Source organism: Anopheles gambiae, chromosome 3, assembly GCF_943734735.2.
Source record: "Anopheles gambiae chromosome 3, idAnoGambNW_F1_1, whole genome shotgun sequence".
Taxonomy (NCBI): domain Eukaryota; kingdom Metazoa; phylum Arthropoda; class Insecta; order Diptera; family Culicidae; genus Anopheles; species Anopheles gambiae.
In genome coordinates, this window is record NC_064602.1 from 67,824,198 (window position 1) to 67,842,978 (window position 18,781).

The 18,781-nt window shown below is 43.0% G+C and overlaps 1 protein-coding gene across 5 annotated transcripts in view; it reads left to right on the top strand.

Moving 5' to 3' along the window:
• The window catches only part of LOC4397681 (nephrin), a 264,444-nt gene that overhangs the window by 241,367 nt on the left and 4,296 nt on the right, over positions 1-18,781 (top strand). For 4 of the 5 annotated variants that reach the window (XM_061657212.1, XM_061657211.1, XM_061657214.1 and 1 more), the window contains 7 exons: positions 216-380; positions 578-730; positions 1,036-1,170; positions 11,511-11,591; positions 13,507-13,707; positions 15,137-15,727; positions 16,465-16,698. In XM_061657212.1, the coding sequence (XP_061513196.1) occupies positions 216-380; positions 578-730; positions 1,036-1,170; positions 11,511-11,591; positions 13,507-13,707; positions 15,137-15,727; positions 16,465-16,698 (1,560 nt within the window). Of the gene's footprint in view, positions 1-215; positions 381-577; positions 731-1,035; positions 1,171-11,510; positions 11,592-13,506; positions 13,708-15,136; positions 15,728-16,464; positions 16,699-17,818; positions 17,966-18,781 lie in introns of all 5 variants that reach the window. The other variant, XM_061657215.1, reaches the window with a different exon arrangement.

Genomic DNA, 18,781 nt, shown 5'->3' on the forward strand with positions numbered 1-18,781 from the left:
TGCTGCTGTTACCGCTGCTGGCGGTGGCGTTTTTTTTTTTTTTGCATTCCGTAAAACCTAATACCAAACCTTCGAGGTGCTCTTTTCCATCCACTGCTTGCCCACGCCACGGCAGGAAAATCTAACCAGACTGAAATGGAATCGAACATCATGGCTTCCGTATGGTTCATCGCTGGATTTCACCTCCCACTCTCTCCCTCTTTCCCTCCTCACAGGTACGAACAACTCCTCCAAAGCTGGACTGTGGGGCGGGACCGTGTCTTCGCTTGAGCTGAAGCTGAACATCACCCAGGATATGGACGGCCACGTATACACCTGCCAGAGCACGAATGAGATGTTGCAGCGTAGCATCAACGTGGCTGTCAATTTGCCAGTGCTGTGTAAGTACCCCGGGACCGCACGGTTTTTGTGAGTCGGTGTGCGAACACCGCGCCCTTCTTGTTGCTCCGGGTTGCGAAATCCAATTGCCGAATCCATTCGATCACGGTCGACTCTCACACATACACATATGCACCCATCAGCCGGTGCTGCGCCTGGAGCGATGCTTTAACGAATGCACGATTGCTTGTACTTGCAGATGAGCCCCGGTTCCAAACGCCAGCCGAAACCGTTGTCCACGGTGTGGCGGGAGAGCCACTGACCGTTGCCCTGGTCGCGACCGGCAATCCGTCGTCCATCGCGTACACCTGGACCAAGAACGGCCAAACGATAGCTTCGACCGGTAGTAGTGGTAGGTTGCTTCTAACGGGTTGCTCTTCCCTTCTTTTTGCCTCTCGGTTAACCTCAATCTCACAGCATTAGCCGTTCCGTGCGGATGTCGTTCACATGCGTGTCTCGCTAAACTGTATTACTACACCACTTTAGCTCGAGACTTGAGTTGGATTTATGCGAAGCCCTCAATCTCAAACCCACCGTCAAACGTGACCGCAGGTCCATTAAGATAATCTGTCCGATTAATCCTAAAATCTGTTCGTTTGCTTCTCTTTTTTTCTCCCTCCTTAACCACCTTTCTCGAACCTTAAAAACAAACCCCAGGTGAACCGAGAATCGTCTCCGAGGGACCGATCCTTAACATTACCAAGCTCGAGCGCACAGATGCCGGCGTGTACACGTGCGAAGCCGTCAACTCCCAAGGGTCGGCGATGATTAATATCACCCTGCAAGTCAAGTGTAAGTAACCACAACCAAGCTAAACTATTCTCCGAAAAAGCTCACGGTTACGGAGCATCAGTACGGTACGTCGGAGGGGGGGGGGGGGGTAGTAGTACCGTGTTTGCTCTCATGTTAACCCTTACTAAAGGTCCCCTCACCCATCTCTCCCTCACAACCGCTAACGGGTGGCTTCTGGGGTATTGTTTTGGATGAGGATGAGGTGGCGAGAAATTGCACCACGCTACCACGGTTCGGTGCAGTGATTCTTCACTGGCTTGAGGCCAAATTGTACGCGATGCTTCGTTGCGTTTTTCTGCTTGTCGAAGCTTGCAGAAAATAAATACCCTCGGAATGGAGAAGAATTTTTCGTTTCATGAAATGGAGGGTGCTTTACGGCTGACTTTGAATGCTTCTATGAGCAGCAGTTACTTGGAAAGGTATTTTAACGACTTATGTAATGTTCAATAAATACGCGCTTTAGTCGACCTGTGCTTACAGTATACAAAAAGTTGTTGCACACATTCTTGGGTCCCATTCTTTAAAAAAAACCGCACTACGAAACCAAAGCACAAATGGATGATAATATTTAGGTGGTATACTTACATTGAGGTATCCAAAATCATACTGGGTGTACAAAGTGGAATAATTATGTTTCCAGACTTATGTAGTACAAGGAGGGGGTTCAGTTATCATTTGCTAAATGAATAGCACTTTTGATGTACATTTAAGCAAGTTATTATTCAAAAAGCTCAAAAGCTGTAATTTCTCTTATTTTTTATATTGTTTTTTCCTCCTCTGTTTTTTTATGCAAGTATTTACTATCAAGAGTAAGCGACAAAAATGTCCTAAAAGCGAACAGCTTAATCAATTCTATGCCGGGTGGCATTATGATATTAAAATATGAAAAAAGCTCTATACCTTTGGTATTGTTCTGCCAATAGCACAAAAACAACAAACAAGGACTTCTGAGCGTTTGGAAATTTGGGAAAAGAACGACTAGCTCTCATTGTGCAATGTATCGTGTTACCAATTTCACAGAAGCTGTGATAATTGATGTCGAAAATTTATTTTGAATATTAGAAAAAAATTACTCGTCCATGCATGATTAAGCTCCCTTTTGTAATGGAGTGATAGTGAAGGGCGTTTTGTTGTTATGTCAAAAGAAAGAATATTTGCAATAATAAACTATGAACAAATATTTTTGTTTTTCTTTTTCTGTTGTTTTTCTCGCAAGAACGGCCTATCTGACCGTATCAATGTTGACAAATATTTACAAACACATTAAAATTTACGATGAGTTTGCTGCAAAGACAACGTGTTGGCTCTTAATTTTACATTTCACCGTGCGAGACAACTTCACGGTATGAAGCGTGTAAAATAAGCCAAAATCAACATGGCAGAAACATTTCACGCTTAAATGTATGTATCTAACTGTAATCCTGTATCACGGTCAGTAGGAAATTACAAACAATATGTGAAATATTATGTTACATGGTAGCAAATGTCGCATATAACAGGGTGCTTGAATTATTGAATATCTATTCGTTTGATTCGTTTTACCTTGCATGCGCTCGTTTGAGAGAAGCAAAAAGGGAAAAGAAAAACAAGAGAGAAACAAGACAGCAAATCAGTACCCCTGTTGTCCATTTGGTCTTTTTAGGCCGTCCACAAGGACAGAGGAGGCATGGTTGGCCCAAATTGAGGTGGCAAGATGGCGTGGAGGCGTCCGCCATCAAGGCCGGGATAACGGACTGGCAGGCGAAGGCGCGAGACCGTGAGCGGTTTCGGACACTCCTGAGGCAGGCCAAGACCGCAAAGCGGTTGTAGCGCCGGATAACAGTGTTGTCCATTTGGTTGTCCATTCGTTATTTATCAGTGACAATATTTGATTTCAAAATTATATTTTAATTTCCACTGATTATTTGAAGATGAGTGCTTGAGATTGTTAAAGAAAATATGAAACTACTTTGCGCTATCCCAATGCTTCAGCCGCAAATAAACCCTTCATCCATTATAACACCCTTTAATTGATAAACTGATCCTTCACATCCTCTTAACCGAATCTAAACCGTTGCACATATATGTACGGCAGCCTTAAAGAGTAGGTCAACAAAGAAAGCAACGCAAAAGAAGAAACGAACATTAGAATAGAACGCATCCTTCAAAAGAGACGGCATTCCGGTTTCTTTTTTTTACCATGCCATTTGCGCATCACGGCGTCATGCGGACAGGGATAAAAAATGGCATACTTTCAACGCCGCTCACCACGTACACATGCTTTCGTTTCCGGTTCGGCGACGCACTTGGCACCAACCATAAGTCATAAATTCACCCGACTCGTAACATTCATTCACGGAAGAGCAGTATAGGCCTCTACCGTTGCGCCCGTTGCTAGTGTGTGCGAGTGTGTTTGTGTGTGTGTGCGTTTCGGAAATCGGAAGCTACGCCATAGTAACTTTGTATCAGGCATGCCGGGCAGCAGTAGTTTTGTGCGCACAAAGTAGCTAATGTTTCGCCGGTGCTCTGCTTGAATGCGTTCGCTTCGCCTCGCTAGTGGCAGTAGTTGGCACCGTGGCGGTCTACGTGGGAAAACTTACCAGCTGCCGAGAAAAAGACGACAACGAATAAAGACACGCACACACACACGTCCGTGGAAAGATTGTAACATGCGCGTGACCAAATGGTGAATGGTAAGGAGCAGGAGCTGCCTCAACCGCCGATTCAACGGTGGAAAAGCGTTACCCGGGCTGGGGAGAAGATATAATGTGTGATTTATTTGATAAAATTAGTGTTTTATATCCGGTCATCAATCACCGGAAGGTGCTACCTATCGGTGGGAATATCCCGTCGGCGCCCTAGTCCCTAACATGGTGTTACTGCTAGTGTGTGTTGCATGTGTACGTTCCATCACGGCTACACATGTTCGTTTGTGGGGACAACACACCACACACACATACATTTTCGGAAGTGATTTTGGAAAAGCGAATGAAGACATTTCCACGCGAACGTTCCCACGTGGTCCGCTCAGCCATGACACAGTGAATAAATTGAAGGAAGGCGACACTACTCCCCGGTGGATTCAACAAGAGCGAGCACACAGAATGAATTTATCCCTTTTTGCATTCGATTCGGATGTCCGTCCGTTACGTTGCCTCGTGTGTCTTGTGCTCCAATCGAATGAGAAGAAGCAACTTTTGATTACCAAACTAGTGTGTACCGATCCCATCCGGTCGGCGGTGATGGGTGCTGTTGGTCGATTTGCAACGAGTGAGGCGTTTTTACCCCACCCCTGTCGCCACGCTTACCCCCTCCCCACCAGTTTGTGTGCTGGTGCCCTAACACGTCCATCCATAAATGGACACCGCATCAAAGCCCAAAAACCAGAACCAGCCCTTTGATGATTCGACCACCGAAACCAAACGAACCGAGCGAACCAAAAGCGAAACCCAGTACCCAACAGCATCGACGCCGCCACCGTCAACTGTTGTCAACTTGACGTTTATGTTAACGGTAATGACCCGTCGGAATCGGCGCAAATGGTCCGTAAATAATGGATTAAAAGCGTCCCCTCGGCCCGTTGCGCACCGGCGGGGTTGTACACAGCGTTCAATAAACGTAAATAAAAGGTCACCCGGAATAGACCGGACAAGGACTGGGAGGCGGTATTATGCTGGGTACAAAAAAAAATGACGAAATCGGTCCATCACGTATGGAGAAGAGCACTTTGCGGTCAAACCAGATATCCTCGCAAAGGACACTGGAGATGGACTGCGGTAAACGTCGGTGACATTGGTGGATGGAGATAATCTGATTCATTGCTTCCCTATCAATCATAGTGTTTTAGCATCATCATCATCATCATCCCAATCTTCATTATCAACATTGGGGAAGTATTTTTTTAAACCAATTTGTTCCCCTCTTGTGCTCCTCATTTTGAAACTTTGCTCACATACACGTTCCTCTATCAAAGCCAATTGATGGGAAGAAGTGTTTCGCTCCCTGTTCCCTGAAATGTATCCGGATATAGTCAAATTACCTTCTCGTTTGATTGAGGTAACCCTTTTTTTATTGACACATCTTTGAAACAGTGAAATTGACAGTTCCCCGATCCTGTAATAAAGGAAAGCTCACCTTAACCGGGCGAATGATAGGGACAGGCGAATTAACCGCTTCCTCGAAAATGGTGAAATCAAATCGCTCGTAGGACCTGTAGGACAAAATGGCATTGTGCCTTCGTCTTCCATTTGACGATATTCCCATTGTAATGTCATTCGATCGCTTTCATAGCACAATTTTTCACTTAAATAGTCAAAAAGCTCCCGTTTTTTGTGCGGAAATACGGGAAGGAAATGAAAGAAGGACGATACAGTTTCCCGAATCGTTGCCGACGTGCGTGAGTAATTGCCCTCGTAACAAGTTGGGGTTGTGTAGGGTAAGAGGCTGATAGCGCAAATAAAAGTCGATTCAGTGCTCGATTGTGGGTTTTGGATCGGCAATGACAATGACAAGTGGAAAAAAAGATACACCTTAGATCGTAAAAAAGTTTTTGTTACCAACACTGGTTTGCTTTACATCCTCAATTAAACTGTTTGATTGAGGAGCGGTTCATTGTTTTTTATTGCTTGTTTGGTTCTGTTGCTTACTTACTTTATGTTTAAGAATTCAATCAAGGTTAATTGGATGCTATAGATTAGGTTGAAGTTTTGAGACATGTGTGAGAAATACCAGCCTACTTTTTTATTGCATTACAACCATTGTTTGAATCTTAATTATGTTTCATCGTCGTATCAAGTAATTATTCCGTTTAATATTTTTAATCAAACTGAACCAAGCTAAAACGTGTACAAGCTCTTTCTTTCTCTCGGACCAACAATTAGTATTGTCCCTAGCTTAGTTTTATATCTAATCCGCAACCCATCAAGCTTCTAAAATTCCAGGAACCTGTTTTGTTTTACAAAGTATTTAGTCCTGAAGCGAACTTACTTCAGTATCAGATATCTACCCTATTATGATTTTTGAATACATACTGGACCTCTTTTGATTGAAGGGCTTTAAGCCAATCCCATCCCAAATTGAGAACAAACCTGTTTCAGTTCATCAGATACTCAGAAATTTGGCATAAAAGTGGTCCTGAACCAACACCGGAAAAACAACTGATTTTAAACTACATTCTGAACCTTTTCTGGTTCAACAGCTAGAACTAATTCTAAACCTATCACATTCTGGGAAACGATGCATTATCCAGCTTTCCGGAAAATTGAAGTAATTGTTGAGTCAATTTAAAAACGTCTCATTTCATTTGCATATGGAAAATACAAACTTCCTTGAAATCCCACTGCGAAAATGCACCAAACGAAAGATGATTAAATTATCACAAGACTTATCATTTTCTATCAATTTAAATGCTCTTAAACACCTTTATTAACATTTCACGATAATATCAATAAACCAACCCTTGAAAATGGGGTAAAAATGTTAAATTACATTAAAATAATTTTAAATTGTGTATACTTTCACAATTCTATGTCTGTATAATTCAATTACGTATATAGTCATATTATACACATTTATTTTTTAGTAAATATAACAAATACATCACATTGTCGTTTTAAATTTAATACGACCTGTATTCATTGTTTTAGATTACACAAAGAATCATTCGTTAATGTAAAACTGTAATGTAATGTGATACATCATTTTCTATCCTGAGCATTATTCGAATTATGTCGATCGCATAAACCGACTGTCATTCTCCACAAATAGACTTCTAATCACAACAATTTTTCTCGCTAAATTCCCCAAAGACAAGCTGTTGAAACGCTTGCACCACTTCATTCATTCTATTGATTGTCAATAACAATTTAGCTCAACATGTGCGTAGCAGAAACCCAAATTGACATATCAAAATGCAAAACTAGATCCGAAGAGCTTCCAGCATCAACCTCCTCTTATGGACCAAACAGCCAAACTTTATTCGTGTGGTGTGAAAGCCATCGCCATCGACAACAAAAACACATTACAGCAATTTGGTGCAGTACCGCCACCGCCGCCAGTTTGTAGCCCATCCAACGAAAAGATCGAGCAAATATGGAATGGACAAATTCACCACTCCCCAAACACACACACACATACACAGAGTCATGAAATAACTATTCAAAGAAGAAAAAACCTCACTCGCCTGCCTAACGCAAGCTCGGAGGAAAGCCAGCAAAAGCTTACAAATTTGTCGTCCGGTTTCGACCATCCTCGAGGGCGCTATCGTACATTGACAATGACATGATGATTACCACCCGGGTCCGCTTTTACCGCGAAGGAATTACTTCCCGCTGCTGGCAACAGCACAAGGCCACCGCAACAATTCTGATGGTGGGTATGAGATGGTAAGGAAGGCCTGTGAAGGAAGTGGTGGGTTGAATTTTCCCGGAAGAAAATCAATAAACCTCGACCGGTACTAGCGGCTTACGGTAGCCGCCGGATGAAGGTAGTTCGTATCTTCATCCAATTGGTCCAGTCGCTTCTCGCCGGTGGACCACATACGTGAGATGTTACGTTCACTACTCTCTCTCTTTCTCTCTCTCTTACAAACACACGCACACATTCACATCCCCGTTCAGTGTCAGTGTGGGTAACCTTTTACCACAGCCACAGCATAACTTAGACAGCAGGAGTTCCGAACCGCTCGGCGGGTGGTGCGGCCGACAACAACCCTGGTGCCCGATGCTCACAACCCAAACAATAAAACCATATCACCTTCTTGCACAACTCACTTACATGCACGGTCACCTTTTTCTGCCCATGGATGAACACAGGGTAGGACAACAGAGACAACAGGCGGCGGACAAAATCGTCCCGAAATTGGAATTTTGGATCATTGCGGACTATGCCAACTCTCTTCCACAAGGATTCCCGCGCGTTGCCTCGTAAACAATGAAAGTAATGCGAGTCCCTCGCTGTACGCCAGATACGATTCTGAGAATATTTGCCACCACCACTACCGTCTTGTGACCTTACTAGGGCTATAGAAGGATAGAAGCTTAGGCGTACACTCTCTGTAGGTATAGTCTTGCTCCAATTTGCCCAGCTTGCTTTTTGCCGTTGTTGTTTCGGACGAAGCAATCGTCAAATACGACCCTGGAAAGCTTTCCATCAACAGCGTACAACAGCGCCCATCATAGTACTATTAAATGCCGACCTACCCAAAAACGCTCGATGGGATGCGTTTGGGTGCGCCTAGTTCTGCACAGAAACCTTTCTATCCCCGGCCCCATTATCATAGCACGGTCATGTACGACCTTTCAATAAAATAAGATTTTATTGGAGTTTTGTGAGAGAAGCTACTATCGTCGGCAAAGGCGAAAGTTAACTACCAGCGAATTGGCCACTATAGGTATGCGGCCCTGCGGATGTATGTGTGTGTGTGTGCGAGTGGTTTTGGAGTGATACTGAGTGAGCAGGTCCAAACTCGAACTGTATTTCAATTATCCGGATATGCTATTTAGCGGATAGTCTGAAGAAGTCGTTCAAAGTTCGAGGAGTGTGTCTTCGCGAGTGCGCCCTAGACAAGAATCAAAACGAGACCAGTATACACACACACACACACACACACACACACACACACACACACACACACACACACACACACATACACACACACACACACACACACACACACACACTCACTCACTCACTCACTCACATATGGATAAAACTTTTGCCCACTATTCCGATTACGTCTCTCCGTCGGTGAGAAAGTTAATTCACTTCTGCCAAATTGAGCACAGTTTCTTCACAGTGGCTGGTTAGGGAAGCGAACAGAAACAAAAGCAAGCCAACTAGTGACAGAGCGGGAACGTGCGGCAATATGGTGGTTGTCTCTTGGTCCCGATCCTGCCTCGAACGTCTTGAAAGTTTGCGTATACTATCAAGCGCAAGCAATCAGTCGATGGATCTTTAGACTCTTCTCCCCGCATCCCTCCCCTCCCTCGCTTTAAACTGAAGTACATCGAACCGAATGTAGAGGGCACCGATCTCTTGCCATGCTGTTAGTTTTTCGATCGCTTCAACAAAGCTTCACCAGTGTTCCGAAAGTGTTGGACGACCAAAGTTTGTGCTGGCGAGTTGCACGAAGAAACGTTCGACGTAACTTCATTGTTACGCTCGCGATCGAAAGAATGCTGCGCTCGTTGTTCGGTGAGACCAAGTTTGCCTGTCCGTTTGAGAACGATTGATTAATTTTAATGCGATTTAAAAGTCGCTCCAGTTTACGGGAAACGTAGCACAACTATTAGAGTTTTGTTTGGAAGAAACATCGAACAAACGATTGGTAAAGTGAAAGATACCTAATGAAAATTATAATCTTAACTAAGCATCTTTTGCAAAATTGTGGTAATTGCTACCAAATAAATGCTGTCAAGTGCTCTTGGAAAGTTGGCACATGAATTATTTTGAAACAAGAAGGTTGTTTTATCTAGTTTATTTTTTATCCAGGAGGAACGGTCCAATGGTTTTATCTAGTTATAGGCATAAAATAGACTAAACGTGTTTTAGATGCTTTGAAATATGTAAGCAACCCCAGAAGCTATTTTTCTGTTTCAGAATTTTGAACCAAGTCTCTTCACAAGCTGTAGAAATCAGTCGTTCGTCGAATTATTGTGACCAGACGCTTTGGTAGTTCTATTTACCACATTGATTCAGCAAATGACTGGACAGTAACCTAGAAGGCACTCACTATCTCATCAACTAAGGCAGCGGTCAATTAAATAAACATACTTGCTCAAACCTTTAATGTATTCCTTGCATCTGACGTCGGAAATGTATCTTACACTGGGTTACATCATCCTGTATTTGTTTTAGGACGACAAGAGCCTGATGCAACTCTTGCAACCTGTATGACGAACGGTAAAACTCATCGACATAGAACTATCAATATTTGCTGATTTAAAAGCTTCCTGTTCAAATTTCTTCCCTTCATTCGATAGTCACTTCAACGAATATTATTTAAGACGATTTCAGATCTGAACATTTGCATGATGCTATTTTTTCTTAAAATATCAAATCTTGCAATAACTAAAGATCGTTTGGTGCACGAGTAGGCTTTTTTGGAACATCAAGAAGAATGTCAAGTGACATTCGGGTTATATTATGTACCGTATACGGCATCGCATAGGCACTAAAGATAATTACACAAATGGCTGCCGTCTTTCGTAATGGGTGACAAGACAGCCAACATACATTTTCCAGATACGAGTTGGGATTTTTCTAGTCCAAAACCTAGTGTTACCAAATTGAACAGAGTTTATGGATTCGTATTGTATGTACGATGTTGACAATCGTTTAACGTGTTCAAAAAATAGTGTTACGATGATGAGCTGGCTTGAGAAACCCTGTAAGCCTTCTTTGTCTCAAACACACAGTAAAATGTAAAAAATGAGCAGTTATTTTCTCCTTCATTAACTTTAGAAATACCAAGTGCTTTAAACGATTATGACAAAATTACAATTGATTGTTTGATAAAACATTTCAATAAGCTGAATTTTTTTTTTAATCTTCTTCTTCTTCTTCTGGCTCGACAACCGTTGTCGGTCAAGGCCCGCCTGTACCACTCTACTTGTGGGCTTGGCTTTCAGTGACTGCTAGATCCCCCATAGCAGGATAGTCAGTCCTACATATGGCGCAACGGGCTCTTTGGGGCTTGAACCCATGACGGGCATGAACAAAAATTAATGAATAAATAAAATCCTCGTGAAAAAAATAGTAAAATAGCTCGTAAACGAACCGGATCACACCAGCAACATATCGGCTTCTGTTTACATATTTTTCGTGCTGTAATGATTTAGGCTGGATTATTGAGGCTAGTTTTGCCTGTGGTTTTGTATGGAGTGTTGACATGATTTCAGCTGGCAACTGTCAAACTCCATATAAAACAGCTGACTAGTATCGTAAAATTTACATTTTTTTATTTAAGAAACTGATCATTCAATTTTTTCATCTCGTGAGATCACAATTTTGACAAATTTCAGTACGGTTCCTAAGTTCTAAAGAATTTTGAAATTTTATACAGGTTTGTTAGTGTATTATGCAGTGGCGCCTTCTTCCGGAACTATACCAAAATTATTAAAGTTCGAATAGATTATGTTTTAATAGTACCCGAAGAAGGCAAAGGATATTCAATATGTTATTTTTGAATGTCTATAATGTTTTGTGAATCATAAAAATGCTTGAGTTTTTTTTCCAAAAGCATAGTAACCCCTTCACAAATGCAATAGTCCACCCAACAACACGTTCTACTATATTCTACACTCCATTACCCCACTACACAACGTTATATGATTTACTTCCATACCTCTCTATCGTCACAGATGCTGCAACGATAAAAGCCATTTCGGAGCACGTTACCGTCGATCCGGGCGAGGATGCAATACTAAACTGCACCGTAGACGGTAAGTAATCGGTGAGCAATTTCAGCAACCAAAGGAGGAAGTGCATAACATACGACAAGATAGCTACCGCCTGCAAGTGGCCCTAAAAAATCGGGCAATCGAACATCATGAAAAGCCAGCTGCCAACTTAAAAGTTATTTCCCATCCCGTTGGCCACCATTGGCCGACACATGAAGTGGCCACCGTATCCCTTCTCCTGCTGTTTTCGATTGCATTTTATGTGTGAACATTTCAGGGCGCGTTAATTGCATGGCACAAGTAGATATGTCCTTTAACATAGTAGTGAAGCAAAAAAAAAAGGATCATGGAGATAAAGAAAAAGCTCCCTTCAAATGCAGAATGGCAGTTGTTTGCAAACGGTGCCACGAAGTGCTGGTGTTTCCTGTAAATTTTTTTTTTGCGCTCCAACCTGTTGTCCACCGAAAGCCATCTCGTTGGTTTATGAAGGAATTTTCCACCGAAATGCACATTCTAATGAACATACACGCAACAACTGCCGGTTCAGCAGTGTGGGCACTACTAGCCCACTACAAAAAAGTAATGTCTATTCCAGATTCAACATCCTTTTTTACCGTATAATCCAACTTTTGCTTAGTGTTGGGTACAAATCCTAACCTTCCCCACACAAGCACTCTTACCTAGTACCAGTTGATTACCAATTTCTTGCTGTTCGTACCATGTTTTGCAACTGCTGCGTACGGGTAAATATGTAAGCGAACGGTAACCATAACGTAAAATAAGCAAACCTATTTTCTACCATGGCGGCCGAAACTGCAAGGCTAGAATTCGCAGCTTCGGTGCTGGCGATCTGGCTCCAGTCAGGCAACCACGTTGAACTATTGCTATACGATCCGGGTTCGCAGCCGGTGCACACATAGCGCGGTTTTGGTGAAGTAACGTTGCAGGTCTATTTTTTTTTTCGTTCCGCCTTCAACAACCTAGGAGTCATTTGCATGTTCCACCACAGTCCTACATGCTTCTGCCCGTTCGAATATATTGGTGTGGCCTATTTTCATTTCATTCCGCGCATGAAGGCTTGCAAGATATGACATGCCATTCCTATTGGTGAACGTTCCCCCGGTTTGACGAGAGATCACGCACCAACAACAACACAAAAAAACAACCATGTTCGAAAACTTCCACAGTTTCCACATCTCACCTTTCCCGGTGACCGGTGGTTGAAATGTACCGTCACGACCTGGCCACACGCGATAAATGGCTTGCGTAGTAATGGTCCGTATCCGTTCCGAGCAGACTAGAAGGGAACCATATTTGAGTTCCGTGTTTTTGTTTCCTCCAAGTGTGGATGATGTTCACTGCTGCAGCAAAAAAGAAACGGACCCCAAAACCTCACCACAGAAGCCCCACCCACAAAAGTGCGCAAATTCCATCTCCAAAAGCGAGCACGTATGCACTTTGCTGCTGGTGGCATTTTTGCAAACGGTGAGCACCCGGCGAGTGCATGTACTATAAAAAGACGATTCAAAAATAGTGACCGAAAAAAGACTGTGCAAACGTGCAAACACAACATTTTCCATCTCAAAATGGCAAATGCAAACACGGACACACACGGTGTACCTGATGCGGATAAGGTCGAAAGATGCCACCAATGCTACACGTGCGTTTGCGTTTGTTGCGCGTCGCTTTCATAACCCGAACGCAAGACATGGGCCACGAAAAAAAGCATTCCGGAGCGCACATAACTTGCAACATCAACGGAAAAGCAGCAGAGACAACAGCAACAACACCCAAAGGCCAACCAACTCTCTCCCAACAACCGGACCGGGCAGTCGTCGACAAAAATAGGCAACGGATTGTCCTCCTAAGATTGTCTCGTTTTTTCCCCTCGCTTCTTCCACCATGTTTTGCGTGCATTGCACTTTCACTCAACCTCGTGTCTGCAATCTCGTTTCAGGAAACCCATTAACGCCGGACCATATTCGCTGGGAGCGGGATGGGTACGATCTGCGAGCGAAAACCACCACCGGCTACGCAAACGGAACCGGCACGCTGGTGGTGAAGGACGCCCAAAGGGAGGATGTGGGCAATTTCCGGTGCATCGCTGATAATCGTGTCGCAGCCCCGGAGAGTCGCAATGTGCTATTGATTGTCAAATGTAGGTGTTGCGGCACTTTGGCCGTCAGCTGCCGTGGTGCTTGTCGGAAGCGTTGGGTTTTTACTCATTCAGCGCTGAAAACGGAATGTTTGTAGTATTGATATTCAACGAGTTGTTTCATTTTGCTCTAAAGTTTCCCTCTCTAAGTTCTATTTAATGAACAAAATACCGAATATTTCAGAGGGATTGGAATAATCCCATTTTTTAAACTATGTTCACTTTTTTAAATTGATTTCTTGCTTATATTGGCTCCAAAATATAATTTCATCATGAAACAAATACAAAGTTATGCTGAAAGTAGTTAAAATATATGATAAATTCTGTTATTCAAAATAGTTTACAGTATTTTACTCATAAGCTTTTGTATGGTGGTTGTGTTTTATGTCAAAAAATCCATTCTAACATTCTAGCTGACATTCCAATTTTTTTGATTTATTCTCTGTAAACCCTCGCTGTTGGGTATTTTAATCGCAATTTTCCAATTTCCGCATTTTTCCCCTTTTTTATTTCATTGCACACACATAAAACATAGTCTCAGCTGATAATCTGTTGGAACCTCGTAACAGTTTCCAACAATAGTAAATGTTACAACATAGTATTATTTTAAATTTGTTAGGCTTGATCCAACTAAAATGCATCTTTGCGCTTTTGGATGACGTTGGGTTTGTTTAATTTTTTTATTTTATTTAAGTGCAAACCCAATAAATCTTTTGAAATTGGAAGTCAATCAAAACTTAATCAAAGCCATTCAATATATATTAGAATTTTTACAACAAGATCAGATTTAACCTTCATTATTTGTTTTTATGTTGGTTTTAAAGCTAACATAAAATGTTATTTTCTCCAGACTAAGATATTTCTTTTTCTTGTTCCATTTGGCGTAACGTCCCACGAGGACATCCCGGTCTATCTACACAGGCTTTCGAAGCATATTCAGTTCTATGCAGACAAATAGTCAGTCCTTGCAATGGGACGGTTCATTCTAGGCATGAACCCGCGACAAGCATGTTGTTAAAATCGTTCGAAATCTGTCGTCAGCTTCCAACCAGAACCAACCTGTACCGCTCATTAGATTAAGACTGAGATACTTTAGTGTACATCGATAAACATACGAAAAATATTAAAATCGCAACAATATGAAACGTAAAAAAACTATGAAATATTTTTTTAGTGAATAATTTTTCAAAATCATAATAATTCTTTGAATAAAAAGCTTTTTTTTAGGCGCAGGTATTGATACTTATATTATATCTTGATTCAATTAAGCGATTAAAGTCTATAAAAAATAACTTATTGAATATCTATTGCAAACAAATCAGTTTTCCACAAAAATCAAAAACATTCTACAATCTTCTAACATGTTTATTCTCCGCTGTTCTATTCTGAATACGATTTCACTTTTTTTTGCACTTTACTTCTCATCCACCAGTTGCACCCGAGATAGACAAATCGCCCGCAATGCTACGTGCTGCGTCCGGTCCGGGCGACCAAGCGCGCCTTCCCTGCCGGGCCAAGGCAGCACCCGCGCCCATCTTCCACTGGATCCGTACCGGGCAGGAGCTGCCGATCAACCAGTCCTCCAAATACTACACTCTACAGCGTCAGCTCGATCCCCTAACGCACGAATCCATCCTTGTAATCGAGCGCATCTCCTCGCGCGACTATGGCGATTACGAGTGCCGTGCTAAAAACGAACTCGGAAGTGGATCCGGTACCGGTCGACTGGACGTACGGTCTGCGCCCGATTCGCCCGCCACGCTGACGGTGCTAAATGTAACGCACGACAGCGTTACGCTCGGCTGGGAGCCCGGATTCGATGGTGGACATCGTGCGAGCTACCGAATACGGTACCGGGAAGCAACGTCCGAACGGTACCGGTACGAGGATGGTCCCCCGAACGCACACCAGCTTACCGTGGCCGGGTTGCGTAGCAACACGCTCTACCTGTTCTCGATCATGGCGGCGAACGTGCTCGGCGAGAGCCGTTACTTGCCCGATCTGACCCGGGCCCAAACCAAAGGTAATTAAAGTCAACTTCATTACCTGCAGGAAGTGCGGAAGCGTCCGTTAATGTTTTTTTTATCGTGTATGTGTATGTTTGGGGGTGGGAATTGAACCGGGGCAAAGATTCACCATGCAGCCAACGCTGTGCTTTTGGATCGATGAGTTCACCAACGTCACTGTCGTCAAAAATGGAGGAAAAGAAAGGCATAGTATCCATCAGGACCGCTATGACTTTTTGTGTGTGCTGTGCTAGATAGAGAGAGGCAGAGAGTATGTGTGTGTGTGTGTTTGAGCGTATATATATATATATGTGTGTGTGTGTGTGAGAGAGAGAGAAAGAAAGAAAAAGACTAGGACAGCAATGTTTCTGCTTCGCTGCGAACGCTTTCACTCAAATTACAACGGTTTTTAATTAAAACTGAAATTAATCCAAATCTTTTCCCGGCCACCACATCCGAACGCATCCTTCGAGGCATCCGGCATCCACAGCCCGGTACCTTGTCAGCCACCTCGATGAAGATTTTTTGCACCCTGCCATCCTTCCCATATCCCGTATACTTCTCCACACCAAAACAATACAAATCCCAGACTTTACTGTGGATGGCAGTACATCCAGCGATTAAAAATAGAAAAAAGAGACAGCAAAAGCAAAAAGCCCAACATCTTGCCTCCCGCTCTTCATGATGGAGGACACATAAAAAGCAGGAAGAGTAGAACCGCCCCTAACTGCAAGGTTCACTCTACATTTTGCAGAGCGACAGCCGCAGCCACCGATGGAATCGTCCTCCTTCCTGGCGCCATCGTCTCCAGCTGGACCGTCCACCTTGATGCTGCTTGGAATTGGGGTCGCGGCCGGTATCGCCCTGGTGCTGCTCAATATCCTTCTTATCGGATTCTGTCTCTACCGGCGCAGTCTACCCGGCAGCTCCAGTTCGCGTCGTGCGCGGCACGATCACAAATACACCGGCGCGCTGTACAACAGCGGTGGTAATGGTTGTTTCCTTTCCCACGGGCAGCCATGGTCATCGTTTCCGGTTGCTCGCCACTTCCCTCTGGGCGGTTTCTGCTCACCATTATGTCCTTCTCTTCCCTTGGTTTATTATGTGAGAGTGTCTTGGTTTCGTTTGTGGTACCCATCGTCGTTAAGTCATTCAGTGCGTCCTTCCAAGCTTTTCTTCAGCCGCACGCCCGCTCGCTCACTTTGCTCCCTCTCGGTGTTGCGGTTTGGGGATGGATTTGTTGTTAATTATTTTTTAATATCTTCGCTTTCGCTTGGGTTAAGCTTTCCCGCTTATCCTTTTTTGTAACGAACCGCTTGCCACTAGCACCACAAGCCGACGGTACCTGTTGTCGCGACTGGGAGGCACGATTCGTCCCAGCATCGCGAAAGAAGAAAAGTGATTTATTCGTGGCTAGTTAACAAATTCATTTTTCATTTTCTCCGCCTATTTTCATGAAGCGTAGGATGATAAAGGTTTGAGGACACTTTAAAGGGATTTTTGAGGGAAAAAAAACTTTATTCAAATTGGATTTAAAACGAAGCAAGACGTCAGCTTGACAAGCCTTAATCGTAAAATTCTAGTCACGGCACCAAGCGTTTGTTCGTCGTTTATATTTGTGTCATATTGAAGTCTTATTTGTGCAACTGTTTTTTTTATGCAAGATGCATGCAGATGTCCTAAAAAGATGCATTGTTCACCTCTTGGAAACCTAACCTTCATCACTTACATTCCAGTTGCCCACTGCTAGTGCAATGTTTCCAAACCAAAAACACAACACTCACGCTTGCTTCTTTCTGTTTGTCTTATTCATCATTTGTTTTAAGCCTTTATATGATTTTTTTTCTCTCCTGTCAGTTTTTCAGTTTTATTCGGCTTTGTTTAACTTTACCTTTCGTTTGCATTTATTTCTGTTTCGTTTCATTTGCTGCTGCTGCTGCTGCTCCTGCACACTGGTATTCCGATGATAAAACACGCCTTGTACGCTGCGGAAACGCACTGGCGCACTCACACACATACATACTGCGTACGTACTGGACGCATTTACGCAACGCATGTTCATTGTGCCATCTACACAATACGCATTTGCCTCCCGACCCGTTTACCAGCATCAGACGGAACGATACCAGCGGAGCTGAGCGAAAAGGCGGCACTGCCCAGCTTCGTGATATTTTGCTTCGCCTTCGCCGGACTGTGTTTGCTGATCGTGAACGCTGGCCTCGTCGCCTGCTTCATCGTGAGGAAGCGGGCTAAAGGTAAACTAAACGGACTGTTTTTTTTTTCATTTTTCGATTTCCGCTTTTTGTTTTTCTCCCTTCTGGCCTTGTCTTTTTTCTCTCCGTTAAGCCTCTGTTTGAAAATGTACTTTTTTTCTTCTTTTTCTTCTGTCCACACCGCTGCGCTTCAATACATCAAACGAATGTTTTCTAACATCCGCTTAAATTTGTTCACTGGCCCCGCTGCTGGGGTTTTGTTTTGAGGGTTTTGTGTAGATCAATTTTATTTCCAAACATCTGTTTCACGTACGGCTCGGACGGTTTTGTGAAAGCCCATCTGATGTATGGGTTGTTTTTTTTTTAATATTTTTGTCAAATTAAGTTTTTGCGCGTTTCTGACATTGGGGCCCTCCACGATTCTAGTCAGCTTTTTGTATGGAGTTTGACAGTTGGAGGCTGAAATTATGTAAACACTCCATACGAAACCACACACAAAACTAGCCTGCGATTTTCAGTCTAGATAAATAGTCTAGAGTCATTCAAGTTTTGAAATATATGTATTTGAGCTGTAATTTAAATTGTCGGCTTAAAGTTAATACTGACTGGGTTGCGGCGACAGTTTAAACATAACAACAAAATTATTACAATTGCAAAGAAAAAGTTTACGTTTAATAGTGTTTAAATCACTAGTTTCATTGATGTAACGATATTGTTAAATATCCTCATTGGACCCGTATGTAGTAAACTTCTGCATTTTATTTTCAATGCGCAATCAACACATACACATTTCAACACTGTTTGCTCAAATAAATCAACCACAGTGAATCATGAGCAATGAGCTTAAAATGAACAATC